The sequence below is a fragment of the Protopterus annectens genome, chromosome 10.part0 (genome assembly GCF_019279795.1).
Source record: "Protopterus annectens isolate FY-2018-M chromosome 10.part0, PAN1.0, whole genome shotgun sequence".
Classification (NCBI taxonomy): Eukaryota; Metazoa; Chordata; order Ceratodontiformes; family Protopteridae; genus Protopterus; species Protopterus annectens.
In genome coordinates, this window is record NC_056744.1 from 650,851,713 (window position 1) to 650,867,081 (window position 15,369).

Below are 15,369 nucleotides of genomic sequence, written 5' to 3' on the forward strand. Positions count from 1 at the left end.
TATATCTCCCCCCTGCTATCACTAGGGGACAGGTCCTTAATGCTCTCCCTAAGGCCAAGATCACTGCATCAATGGGCCCAGACAATATCTCAGAATGCCTTCTAAATATCATGAAACATGACCTTTTGGGCCCTCTGGAATTGCTATTTCACTGTATCCTTCAAACAGGCTTTGTGCCTCATGAATGGAGAACAACAACACTCATCCCTTTGCACAAAAGTGGGCCATCTACAGACCGTGGAACTATAGACCCATAAGTCTCACTAGTCTCATATACAAAGCCATGGAAAGAATTATCATGGAAATTATCAATAACGATATAGTAAAACTCCAGACACTGGACCCAACCAAATTTGGTTTTGTCAAGGGCAGTTCAATCTGGTGGACTTCTTTGAGAAGGTTACCAAAGCAATGGATAAGGGAAAAATGATTCACACTGTCTACCTTGACCTGGCCAAGGCTTTTTGACACAATACCTCACACAGACATTGTGGACAAACTCAAAAGGTTTGATACAAACCCTTATGTCAGCTGGTAGATACCCAAATGGCTCACAGAGTGAACACAGGAAGTTAGAATGGGGAATCCACCTCTACAAAGATGGCACTCACAAGTGGGGTCCCTCAGGGTTGGGGAGTTCACCTCTCCAAAGATGGCACTCACAAGTGGAGTCCCTCAGGGATTGGTCCTGGGACCATTCCTTTTTGACATTTACTTCTCTGAAGTCAGGGCCAGTTTCAATGGCCTCTGGCTAACTAAATTTGTAGACTGGAAATTAGGAGTTGTCACTGAATCCCACACTGATGCAAATGTTCTCCAGGAAGGGCCGACACAGACAAACAACTGGTATTAGAGCCATGGACTAAATGTCAAGAAATGCATAACAGTATCCATCATGACGTTATCCATTTCTGGTAACTATCATATTGACAATACATCCCTTAGAGTTGGCCAAGTAATGAGGGACTTAGGGACACAAATAGACAGTAATCTATCTTTGACCATCACGAGTCTACAGTAGTGAGAAAATCATCATTCTATGTTGTGCAAAGTATAAACAAAGGTATGGTATCTAGGGCCAAGAAAGCCATTGTTCCACTGTATTTGGCATGGTTTACCATCATATGAGCATTCTGCGCATGGGCGAATGACAGAAGTTCAAAAGGACATTTGCAAAGTTCCGAAACATTGAACGAAAAATTATTTATAATGGACCCTTTCCCCACTGTAGTGCAATCTCGGAGTTAGTATATTAAAGTAGGGGAGTGTGGGGGCACAGCCCCCCAGATAGGGGGTGCAGGGGGGCTTGCCCTTCTGCATTACAATTCATATTCGACTTTTTTTTGTTCGAAAATCAGCAAATCTGCTTTGTGATTTGCTGATTTTTGAACATCGGAAACTGTTGTGGTTTTGTGTTTCATGCTTTGGATTTGTTCATATGAGCAAACGCACTTGTGATTTTCAGTTATGTAAAGGTAAACCATTTGGCATTCATCAGACCTATCATTGAGTACAGCGCCCCCTTTGGTATGTACCTAACCAGGCATATCCAGCAACTGGAACATCCACAGAGGTTCCTCACTAAAAGAATACAGAGTGTAAGTAACATGTCCTCTGCAGAACACCTCTAGGCCCTATCCCTGTATTCTGTCTCCTATAGGCTGCTGATGGGAGATCTATGCCTGGCATACAGGGCATTGTTAGACCCCTCTCTGATGGACTTCCTGTATATATGCAAAACAAACACCACCAGAATAAGAAATTTTAAGTCTTAAACCTTGCCTGCGATGTAAATAGGACCTGCTGGAGAGACATGCATGTATCTCAGAGACTACCCCATCTCTGGAACAGGCTCCCCATCCATGGAAAGCAGAGTTTCTCCCTAACCAAATTCAAGTGTAACTTGGACAATTGAATGAGGAACCAGAAATTCATCCCTGGTTTGGCATGTATGTCTTTAATGGACAGAGGCAACCTGTAAATGGTTCATCTCCCAGGCCCCTGCTTGCACTTATCATGTGTCTGTTAGCTTAGTAAACACCTATGAACCTATAAAGTGAAACACTGTACTTAGTGTACAGGTTCACTTAACAAACCAGGCATAAACAGTTTCCCCTTCTTTCATCATCAAAATAGAGCATTTCCACTTTGGGACACAAACATTTAAAACCACTAAAGTAATCAATGTGATTTTAATATTTTAGAGTGTAGTTCGATTGCTTTGGTATTAAGCAATAGGCCACAACTCTGCATGGGTATATCGGGATTTACACATGATTTGGTGTGGTTTGATCGAGGGCAAACCCTGAGTGATTAGCAAAGGCAAGCATGGATAAATCCTATATACACTCCAGAAGTAGTAGACTACTGCTATTATATACTGACATTATTTAAGAAAAAAGCTTATCTTTTCTAAATTATGTCTTTGTATTAAAAATCCTTAGTGTCCTTCCACCAGCTTCTGGTAGTCTGTGGCACTTCTGATGTACTGCATATACTGTGGATATTCCACAGAATGTTGTTTGCCACTGGCACCTGCCCCCCCACCAACCACTGAAGACTGAAGTCATTAAATGAGTTGACATGGAACTGATTGTACAGTTATTGGCATGGAAAGCTGAGACTTTTTAAAAATGTATATACTTTTGTATCCTGCTTAGCGGTGTGGAGAAAGTAAGCTAAACTGCTTTTCAAAAAAAACCTTAAACTAATAGTCTGTTCCATGGAGAAGGTTAACAGGATGGTGTTACTGTTCATATTCCAATAGAAAGTCCGGCTGCACAGCTCTATTGGTATATGCTTGATTTACAACTGGCATGCTGGTTGACCTGCCCAATAATTGTGGTCATAGCAGGTTAGTATATCACCTTTCTACAGATTTTGGAGGATTTATTTTTTGTTATCCTGACATATAAGCCTCTCATCTCCACAGAGACACTGCACGACAGGACATTCATAATGCAGAAGCAGATTAAATGACTTATGGTGTCTTATAGGAATCGTTGAAAATGTTATTGCTGTTTGGAACTTATGTTCCACTTGTCCTGCAGACAAACATTTTGTAGAAGTATTTCACATTTTTTTAAAATAAAGAGCTATATTCCAGTAGGGCTTGTATTGTGTACAATTTCATACCTTTTGTGATGTATAATGTTGGCACAATTCTTATATCCATTCAGTATTGCAAGACATAGAAACTATCTTAAGAGTTATTTTCTGAAAGGTATCCAGTTTCCTCATGTTATCTCTGAATGTGAAACATATACAGCACATATTATGTTTTAAAGGAATCAATGAACATTTTATTGCTGTTTTGGACTTCAGTTCTACTCCCCCTACACAAAAACATTTTATAGGAAGTATTTGACTGTTTCCTTAAAAATAAAAAGCTGAACTCCAGCCGGGCTTCCATTCTGCCCAGTGTCATACCCTTGTATGGTGCATAACGTTGGAATATAACTAATTTCCGTTCAGTATTACAAGACATAGAAACTCTCTTAACTAATTGCAGCCCAAGTGACGCCTCAAAGTGTTTCTGCAGTAAGATCCTACTGACGCTTCTAGGCATCAAGTATTCCTGTTATATTTATATTAATAATTCCAAAACCACTCTACATACAAAGTATTAAAATATTTCATCTTAAAGTTTACACAATGGCAAGTACAACTGTATTGATATTTGACCACTGTCTAGTGCAGGCAAAAAAAATATTAATTGTTGTTTGTATAATATTTATTTTTATTGTCATAACTTTCTTGTTTTTTTCCAAATATCTCAACAACCAAGTAGTACAGACAAAAATGCTTATCAGTACTCTGAGCTGGATGAAAAAAATGCTGCTGACAGTATGAGTTTAACTTCAGTAATTGCTGAGATATTGTAAGTTGTACACAAAATAATGCACACGATTTACTTTGTTTCCTGTGACTTATAAAATCCATTTAAGCCCTAGAGCCTAAAGTACATGACCACTCTAAGATTAGTTTACATTGAAACGTTTGCCATTTACATTTATTTAGTAACACGTATGGTTCCAGAGATATGTACATTTGTTTGAAATCTGAGGACATAATTTGATGCTATCAAAAACTTAGGCTCCTCCCATTGGAAGTTGCAGTGCAAACTTCCAGAGCTCCACTGGAGGAAAAGTGTTGAGTTATTTTATGACAGGTATCCAGTTTCTGTATATTATCACTGAATGTGAAACATATACACCATATATATGAAGTATTTAGAGAAACCGCACCATATGAAGTAGTTGGGTGGTTGGGCGTTCACAGTGGACAGTTGGCATCTCCCAGTGACACTAATAGTTTACAGAGGGAAATGATAAAGGTTTTCTTTGTTTTGAATGGGGAAGTACCAAGATGTTTTTCTCTAGTACTACAATCACAACGGTAGATTGTAATGGGTTCGATAACACATGGTGACTGGCATCCCACTGGCAGCATTGTTGGGGAGTGCACTGATCCTTGTTCTGGAAGGGGGACATGAAGATAAATGGCGGTATTCATAACTGCTAACACAAATGGGATATGGGATTCCTGATTTAAGCTAAGGCACAAGGCCTAAAAAATAATGACATGTGAATGAGAAGTGTTGCAACGTATAGTATGCAAAGGAGTCAGTTTTGCAATTCATAGTCTGGCATCCCTGCAGTACGCACATCCATGCTTAAATGCAGTGCTTCTCCTTTGATACTGGCATTGCAATCCATGAAATTGTTTGACCAAGTATGCACTAGTACGCCCCTGACACACAAATTAATTATTTTCCATAGCAACCCCTTCAGTAGTTAGTCTTAAGTATGCACAATCACTAAAATGACAAAATAAATTATTTTCCAGAGAAATCACTTCAGTAGTTTGACCATGTATAAACAAGCACTTCTCTGACACACAAATGAATTATCTCCTCCAGTGACCCTTTCAATAACATTTCCTAGTATGTACAAGCAGTAGGGCGGCCGCTGTGGTGCAGCAGTTAGCGTTGCCGCCTCACACAAGAGGTTCTCTGGTTCAATCCTTGGCTGGGGTGCCTTCTGTGCAGAGTCTGCATGTCCTCCCTGTGGTCGCATGGGTTTTCCTCCAGGTGCTCCGATTTCCTCCCACATCCCAAAGACATACTGTAGGTGGATTGGACACTCTAAGTTGGCCCTAGTAGTGAGTGTGTGTATGTGTGTGCCTTCTGTGGAAGGTTGGGAGCCGGGCTGACAGCTCGACACCATAAAACTCCACTGCCAGTCATGAGCGGACAGGTGATCCACTGTGGCGACCCCTAACCGGGAAAAAGCCGAAAGAAGAAGAAGTATGTACAAGCAGTAAAATAAACATTTCACCCAAGAAACACCTAAAGTAACATGCCCCGGTATGCACAGGCAGTAAAATAAACATTTCACCTGAGCGACTCCATCAGTAATATCTCCAGGTATGCACAAGTAATGAAATACACATTTCACCCAAGTGACTCCATCAGCAAAATGTCCAGGTATGCACAAACATTGAAATACACATTTCACCCAAGCGGTCCCATCAATAAAATGTCCAGGTATACACAAGCATCAAAATAATACATTTGCTCAAGTGACCCTTTCAGCATACCTTGGCATTTGTACTAGAGGGGTCACTTGGGTAAAAAATACATCTACCCAAGTGACCCCTCCAGTACAAATGCCCAGGTATGCTGAAGCACCATATCAACTCCCATCCCATCTCCATAGTCGACTAAAAAATGCCTGCTTTCTGGAGTAACTTCAGGGTGACCTACACACTTTGTATGCAAATGAGTTAATTATAGATTCATGTTTATGAATCAAACTCATGCGCATACATGCAAGCCCCCTTAACAGTGTAGCAGCAGTCCCCCTATCGGTTATATATAAATCACGTTACCCATTTCCGATAGGGGGTGTGTTCAGAAAAAAAGTCTCCTGCATTTCAATAGTTATTCTGACAGTCCAGGATTTGCATAACCACGTAGTGCCACTTTTCATGGATCACCGCTACAAGTATGCAAAGTCTTGGACTATGAATACCACCCTAAGAGAAACGACTCTTATCAGTGGCTGATTGGACACCAACTGCTGCCTTGTCCTTTACTAGCTGATAATATGGTATTAGCCTCACTAGTGTCATTTGTGATGACAATGTCAGTGACATGGTGGACGTAAGAATGTTATAACATGTAAACAGCGCCTGTACCTTTAGTCACAAAAGCCTGAAAGTTATGACAAGTTTCTAAAGCAATATATTTAGGTTATCATGAGGATAGACAAGTTCTAGTCTAGAGCATTAAATTCCAGTATCTGTCACTAGCAGTGCTTGCTTTGCTTCATACACTTGAGAAGTACAGATGTTAGTTACTGAAGTTTAAACCATCCATTGGACAACAATAATTATTAAGTCCTATAAATGGAAAAGAACTGGCACCTAAAGCACTATATTGTTTGCTTTTGGTCTTAAGTGCATACAATATAGAAAGAAAAGGTATATGCCTGAATTTTTAATCATATGGGACTCCAGCAGTAAGGAAGAAGATATTAAGTCAGTAGTAACTTTTTCAAACAACATTTTTAGAGCAAAAATGCACAAACATAGGGTCTCAATATCTGCTTTTCAGTCCATATGATACAGCTCTGTAATGGTTTTCAGTCCCTATGACACAGCTCTGTAATGATTTTCAGTCCCTAAGACACAGCTCTGTACTGGTTTTCAGTCCCTATGACACAGCTCTGTACTGGTTTACAGTCCATATGACACAGCTCTGTAATGGGTTACAGTCCCTATGACACAGCTCTGTACTGGTTTTCAGTCCCTATGACACAGCTCCGTAAGGGGTTACAGTCCCTATGACACAGCTCTGTACTGGTTTACAGTCCCTATGACACAGCTCTGTACTGGTTTACAGTCCCTATGACACAGCTCTGTAATGGTTTTTAGTCCCTATGACACAGCTCTGTACTGGTTTTCAGTCCCTATGACACAGCTCTGCACTGGTTTTCAGTGCCTATGACACAGCTCTGCACTGGTTTTCAGTGCCTATAACACAGCTCTGTATTGGTTTTCAGTCCCTATGACACAGCTCTGTAATGGTTTACAGTCCCTATGACACAGCTCTGTAACGGTTTACAGTCCCTATGACACAGCTCTGTAACCGTTTTCAGTCCCTATGATACAGCTCTGTAATGGTTTTCAGTCCCTATGACACAGCTCTGTACTGGTTTTCAGTCCCTATGACACAGCTCCGTAAGGGGTTACAGTCCCTATGACTGAGCTCTGTAATGGTTTACAGTCCCTATGACAGAGCTCTGTAATGGTTTTCAGTCCCTATGACACAGCTCTGTTCTGGATTACACATGTACAGATTCTGTTGTGGTATTTGTAGCCCACTGCATTCCTTTTCCTTACTAGTGAAACCAGATAGCTTAGATTCCTGCTTGTCATAAGAGAATTAATTAAAAAGCTGTTGCTAAGATGTTCTTATTTACACCTTGGTCCTATAATCCCCCAGCACCACCATAGAACTCGGGCCATTAGAATCAGGCATGGATTCAGTGCTTCTATTCCATTTGACTGACACAACACCACAAAATAAATATTAACATACTACTACTTAGGAACATATTTATTGCTTATACAAATAACTGCTTTGTGAAAGATTATTAAAAAAAATATATACTCATTTGACATGTTTACATAAAAACACCTTTCATTTTGATCCAAGTGTCATAGCATATCGCATACAGAATATCACATTGTATTGAGCATAATAAAAACTTGACGGACTGATACAGCATTTCAGAACACTGTAAGGGAGTGATTGGGGGTGGGCAGTGCAAGCTGTACGTCAAATAGACAAGCTATCCCTCAGTTACATCCTGTACACAAATCTCAACATAGCCCTACATCCTTGACTTGAATACTTTTAAATAAGTAATATTGCATTTCTGTTTTTTCTTCTCATTGTGAAACCACCATGTCCACTGGATGGACTCTAGTGTGTTGTCATATATTTTTCAAAATGTCAATGTTTATTACGTGCAGGCAAAAAAAATTACAATTTTATTATGTTCAGGTGAGAAATCACCAAAAATGTTCCTTGTTAGAAATCATGAAGTGCCAGTTCATAACTCAATGATTAAGTTGTCACCCAGCATTAGAAATAAAAAGGAAAACCATGAGACAAAATTAAGAAAACAGGAAAAAAAAATCTTTGGAATGTCATTATGTGAGAAAGTAATGTTCCTATGCATGAGGTAAACAGCAAGTGAAAGATGAAGATTACAATAGCCCTTTTGTGTGAGAAAAACAGGATCATGAAACATGTACATTTCAGAAACAGAATGTTATAGAGGTTAAAAAATGTCTAACAAACTGACCACCTTATCCTTTACATGTTATACTTCCACATGTGAGGAAGACACAGAGCAGAGTTCACAAACCTTCAGTTTTAAAACAGAAATAATTTGTCAGTACTATACAATACAATATTTTCAGTATAGAGTTTTTCTTGCCTAACAACTGAAACAGTATCTTGTATTTTGTTTTACAATAACCACGTGAGATGCTGCTCAAAAGTACTGCAAGATGACTAATCTTATTTCAGACCACAGTATATAACACATTCACCGCTACAGCATTTGAATTGAATACATTTTCCAGTCAAAATGAACTTTCTAGAAAAGTAATTCCTCTGAAAATAGGTCTCCTTTAGACACAAGTCTTGGGATATGAATCTTTTAGCTGTTCACATAATCAGCGACTGTTCAAGGTTCCCAGGCTGCATTAGGAATGCCCACTGCTCTAGCTTAGTTACAATAATATTCAAGAAGGTATACCACAGTGGGCAGAAAATATAGGAATTAGAGTGACGGAGAGAAACAGACCACAACTCCCTCGACAAATCGATAGACATGGGGTGAGACAGGATATTTAGGATACTGAGCAATGACTGCTTACCTGTCCCATCTGACAAATAACATATAAAAGTACTGCTTAATCTGTGATTTAACAGAATTTACTTGCAAAACATTTCTGAAGACAATATACTCTAGAAACAACTAGCAAGTATGCAAAATTCATGAACAAAAATAAAAATTGCTAAAGTATATGCTCACACACACACACACTGTCAGATCAGTACCATTTTTCAGTGCTAAGTTTACAGTGCTTATAGAAAGAAAATACTTTGCTGACCTCTTGCTTCCCATGCGCAATTGCTTTATTGTAGAGTTTAATGCCAGTAGACAACTTTTCAATCTTCTCATCATCACTTACAAGTCCAACATCGAATGCAAAAGCGTAGCCATGCTCGACCATGCACTGAGCTGCCTGGAGCCTGGCGTCCCGTTCAGATACCGCCAATGATCCCAGACCCATCAAACTTGACAGTTTCTCTGCACAGTGGGATCCTTCCTGATCCTTATTAAGTCTATCATATACATAGGCCAAGTTAGCCCAAGCATTTAGGTTACCAGGTGCCTCCTTACTGATATTCAGGAAAATCTCTTCTGCTTCCTCAAAATCATCTAGGTGAAATGCAAAGACCCCTAAGAGATTCCTGACAGCATATTGCTGGGAACCAGTCTCAAATTCTAATTCAAACTGTAGGCTGTCTCTTTTTAACTTGGTGTCCCTTCTCCTCAGAAGTGCTGGTGTGGTAGACTCACAGTTAAGGTTCAGGTCTAAGTGGAAATGTCCAGGGAGGTAATCCATTTCATTAATTAATGTTTCAATGTCCACATCTGCTGTTTCTTCCATTTTTCCTGAAATAACTGCTGGACTATATTGTGCCTTTTATTTCTGCTTTCCGCAACACTTTCTTTCACTTGCTGACTGCCACTCTTTGCCCTTTTACCTGTAAATCTGGTTTACCTCTATGGGAGGGGTTTGAAATGGGAGCGGCACAAACAAATTCCTCAGTATGCAATGCTGTCTTGACTAAAAGAAGTATTTCCTGGCTTGTACCTTGCTGGATAAATATACAGGTAGAGTACACCTCATCACCTTCTGCTATGAATCAATAATGTAAACAAACTGAAAATCTCATGCTAATAGCATTACTGCAGCTTCTAGCTCTGCTGATTGCAAATGCGTAATATGCACAGATATTACCTGTAATGAATGGATATTTGTGCATGTTGTGCACTTGTAATCAGCAGAGCATAAACTGGAGTGTTTTTAAGTTAATCTCAAAGCCATTATATAATGCCCCTAAATCCTTTGAAAAAACTTGTCTTTATTTTTTTTCCTATTGCACTTTCAGAAGATTACTAGGACACCTGCATCATCTGACTAGTGTCTTTATTTATTCTATAAACTTTGATTCAAGCATAAAAAGTGTTTGCAGCACTTTAATTCAAATAAATTTATTAGCATAAAAGTTTACAAAGTGTAATATTTTACTAATATATGATTAAATGGCATTACATGGTCACCAAAACATAAAGTCAAAGTAAACTTTATTGTCATTTAGAACTACATACGTGTAGCCTAAAAATGTTGTGCATCGACTCATTTCTTGAGATTACAAGGGAAAGTGAAACAACACATACAAGCAGAGGAACAAACATAACTAACAAATACAATACTACTCCCAATACATGCAAGAAAGAGCAGAGACATTTACCAACACTCATATACGAAAAGAATACCCTCTCCTGAGTTAAATTAACTACCCTATTTAAAGTAATACAAAACACACTACAGATTGAACAATGACTAAGTTATTTGTCTAATATTGCACTTGAGTGGGTTAAATAATACTGATTATGGATATAATAAATAAATATTGTACTTGGAATATATTTAAGTATATATTGCACAAATAAATAAATTGACTTATGTGTGCAGACCCCCTGGGACTAGTGCCAGAGTTCAGAAGTCTAATCACTGTAGGGTAGAAACTGTTATTGAATCTTGAAGTCGGATCCAGTATCTCCTGTCCAATGCCAGATGCTTAAACAGTCCATGCACAGGATGCATGTTGTCCTGTATTATTTTGGTGGCATTTTGGATACTTTTTGTAGAAAAAAGATGTATTGATGGAAGACTGGAATATGTAACCTTCTCTGTAACCCTCACCACTTTTTGTAGTGCCTTCCTTTCCTGTAGCTGTGCAGCTTCCAAACCACACTGTGAAGTTGCAGGCAAGGATGCTCTCTATTGCACCTCTATAGAAGGTGGAGAGAATATGAGGAGGAAGCTTAGCTTTTTTCAGCCTTCTTAAAAGTAGAGGCATTGGTGCGCTTTCTTGACCAGTTGGCTGGTGTTTCACGACCACGAGAGATCCTCTAATATGCGTACACTCAGGAATTTCATACTCTTAACCCTTTCCACACTATCACCATTGATCCTGAGCGCTACGTGGCTTGCTCTCCTTTTCGATGATAATCTCTTTGGTCTTGCTTGCATTCAGGTCAAGGTTATTCCCCTCGCATCACCTGATCAGAGATGCCACTTCCTCTCTGTATGCCCTTTCATCCTCCTTTGTGATGAGCCCCGCCACTGTAGTGTCATCAGCAAACTTGATGATATGGTTGGACTTGTGCTTAGCATAGCAGTCGTGGGTCAGGATGGTGAATAACAGTGGGCTGAGAACACATCCCTGTGGAGCCCCAGTGTTAATCGTGATGCATTTTGATGTGTTCTTACCTGAACACACCCTCTGTGGTGTCTCAATCAGGAAGTCCAGGATCCAGTTACAGAGATGTTTACTGATTCCTGAATGTGCCAGTTTTTCTGTCAGCTGCATTGGTACCACCGTATTAAATGCAAAGCTGAAGTCTATGAACAGCATCCTCACATAATTGTCTTTGCCATCTAAATGCTCAAGAGAGATGTGTAGTGTTACATATGTGGCATCAGCCATGGATCGGTTAGCTCTGTATGCAAACTGCAGAGGGTCAAAATCAGAAGGTAGGCATGATGAAAGATGTTTTTTGATTAGCCCTTCAAAACGTTTCTAACAGTGAATGTCAGAGTGACTGGTCTGTAGTCGTTAGGGTTGGAGGGAGTGGTTTTCTTAGGTAGTGGGATGATGTTAGTTTCCTTGTAGCATGAGGGTACTTTCACCATGGCAAGAGAGGTGTTAAATATTTCCTTGAGCACTGCTCATAGTTGATCAGCACAGCCTTTTAACACCTTGCCCAGTATGTTGTCCAGCCAGCAGCCTTCCTGGTGTTCACTCTCCTTAGCTCTCTTCTTACCTCCTCTGTGCTGAGGCTGAGTACTGCATCCTTCTCATCAGTGGGTAGCCAACCTGGTGTTTCTTTCCTCAAATCTACCAATGAAGTTGTTCAAACTGTCCAGGAATTCTATGCTGTCCTCCCACTGTGCTGACCTGATTTTGTAGTTGGGGATCTCCTGCATGGCTTGCCATAATCTCCTTGCATCCTTCATGTCTTCAAATTGGATCTGTACCTTTCTGCCATACTCCCTCTTAGCCTCCTTTATACCCCTCCTCAGATTACCTCTTGCTACACTTAGGGCTGCTTTGTCCTTAGCCCTGTAAGCTGTGTTTCTCTCCTTCAGAAGCTCATATATCTTAGGGGTGAACCATGGCTTCTGGTTAGCTCTAACAGTGATACTCTTGGTATTTGTTACCCCATCAACACAATGTGAAATGTATGCCATCATTACCTCAGTGTATTCATCAATGTTCAGATGCTGATTCACTGTGGCTGCCACCTTGAACATATCCCAGTTGTTTCTTTTAAAGCAGTCTTGGAGGGCCTCCATAGCCCCTTTGGGACATACCCTGATTTGTTTCTTTGTGGGTTTATCTCTAAGCAGTGCAGGTTTGTACGCTGGCAATAGCAAGATGGTATAATGGTCAGTTTCCCATTTGTGGAAGTTGCACTGCCTTATAAGCTTTCTTTAAGTTTATGTATACCTTGTCCAGGATATTATCCCCCTTGCATGAACATCTACACACTGATGGTAGTGTGAGAGTACTTATTTCAGATCTGCTTTATTAAAGTCACCAGCTGCCACATGTACAAAGTCAGGATATTTGCTCTGCAGCTCACCCATGTGATTGCATAGTTTATTTAGAGCTTCAGTGGTATTGGCACTAGGTGTGATATATACCACTGTTACACTGACCCCATTCAGCTTCCTGGGCAAGTAAAATGGTCTGCATTTAATGGACAGGAGCTCTAAGTTCTCACAGCAGTGTGATGGTATGATGTCACAGCTGCTGCACCACCTTTTGTCCACAGCAGTGTGATGGTATGATGTCACAGCTGCTGCACCACCTTTTGTCCACAGCAGTGTGATGGTATGATGTCACAGCTGCTGCACCACCTTTTGTCCACAGCAGTGTGATGGTATGATGTCACAGCTGCTGCACCACCTTTTGTCCACAGCAGTGTGATGGTATGATGTCACAGCTGCTGCACCACCTTTTGTCCACAGCAGTGTGATGGTATGATGTCACAGCTGCTGCACCTTTGTCCACAGCAGTGTGATGGTATGATGTCACAGCTGCTGCACCACCTTGTCCACAGCAGTGTGATGGTATGATGTCACAGCTGCTGCACCACCTTTTGTCCACAGCAGTGTGATGGTATGATGTCACAGCTGCTGCACCACCTTTTGTCCACAGCAGTGTGATGGTATGATGTCACAGCTGCTGCACCACCTTTTGCTAACATAGATCCAGACTCCACCTCCTCTGGCCTTTCCACACAGTGTATGTACGTTTTCTGTCTGCATGAAACAGCATAAAATTATCTTGTCATGCAGCTACGTCTCAGTAATCAAAAATAAACAAGTATTTCTCACCTTGTTCTTGGACAGCTCCAGTCTCAAATAGTCCATCTTGCTATCCAGTGATCTCACATTAGCTAGCAATATAGTTGGTAGTACAGGTCTGTAGGGGTTTGCTTTTAACTTTACATCAATATCTGCTCTGCATCCTCTTTTTCGTGTTCTCTGACATCTCTTTCTCTTTTTCCTTGTCCAGCATATTCCAGAAACCTATTCTATCAGTTTCAGGCACTTTAGAGTGTGACGAGTTAAAGTATCCAGCTGTTGTAGCTCTGTGCAAGTAGTAGGCTCTAGATACTCTGCAGACTTCAAGGCATCCAACCAGCAACATGTAGATGACACCTATTTAATTTCTAGTAACTTCTGTCTACTGTAAGTTATTATACCTTCAACTGGAAGTGCAAAAACTGATTTCTTTTGAGATTTTCTGTGCAAAAGAAGACAAAATATGCATATATCTAGAATGAGCTGACACAGCCGCAGCCACACAGGGTACTGCCATTTTTTTTTTTTTTTTTAAAGAGCTCTTAATGAAGACCGTGGCTCTTAGCCTTCGGCACTATTAAAGTCAGGGAATTTCTGCCTTACACACCTACTGACTACATAAGACCAAGTTTCCACTTCAAGGGGCCCATTTTTATAACCAAACAATGGAAGATTTTTCTTTAACTACACTTTCACTTTATTCTCCTTGTAAAGTAGATACATACTACAATCAACACTTCCCTTTGTTTTTGCGAAATTATTACGATACCTCTCAACCTCTTAGACCAAGAAATCTGGACAAAGCCATAAATAAAAGTGGGACAAAGGCCCAATTTTTAAATATTGCTCTTACAAACTTAGAAAGTTGATAGGATAACAAGCTTTGCATTAGAATGAGTTTTCTGAATGGTATGAATTCTGAAACTAATATGTCTTTCATTCATTTTTAACTTCAATCTTTAATGATTTGCTACTATTTTGCCAGGAAAACAACAATTTTATGAAAAACGAACCAAAAATGTCAGGCAAAAATCTGGACATTCTGCAAAAATCTGTACGGTTGAGAGGTATGAGTTTACTCATGAATCGATCTCTGGCAACTTAATTCTGTTAGTATTACCTGTAACAAATTCAGGACAGCTGTGACATGAATGTGCTGCTGAAGCCCACTACCAATACTGGTTTACTGACCTGGAACTGCTAACAAACTCAGCACAGCTGTGACATGAATGGGCTGCACAAGCCCACTACCAACACTGATTTACTAGCCTTAAACTGGTAACAAATTCAGGACAGCTGTGACAAAATGCACCGGAGAAACCCACTACCAGCACCAATTTACTGGTCTTAAACTGGTGCTATACTCAGCTGTATGAGGCTAGGTAGAGCCATACCAAGGGAATTTGGCTTTCTTCTGGCCATATAATAATTTGGTGCCCCTGTCTAAAAATGATCATAATCATGATAATTTAATGGCAGATTGCAAACTGCCAAATTTTTTTCTAAATCTAGTCCTTGCTTCATTTAAAAAAACATATAGCAATTTCACAGTTTACAGACTGTCATTATGTGATCACAGTAATTTTATACAGCTATTAAACTGTCAAACTGTTC

At 40.0% G+C, this 15,369-nt stretch overlaps 1 protein-coding gene across 1 annotated transcript in view; it reads right to left on the bottom strand.

Annotated features, from left to right (window-relative positions):
• TTC22 (tetratricopeptide repeat domain 22) overlaps positions 1–9,877 on the bottom strand; it is a 389,648-nt gene extending 379,771 nt beyond the window's left edge. The window contains exon 1 of the mRNA XM_044085499.1: positions 9,196–9,877. Within this exon, the coding sequence (XP_043941434.1) occupies positions 9,196–9,759 (564 nt within the window). The 5' untranslated portion in view covers positions 9,760–9,877. The remainder of the gene's footprint in view (positions 1–9,195) is intronic.
• Between the last annotated feature and the right edge of the window lie 5,492 nt (positions 9,878–15,369).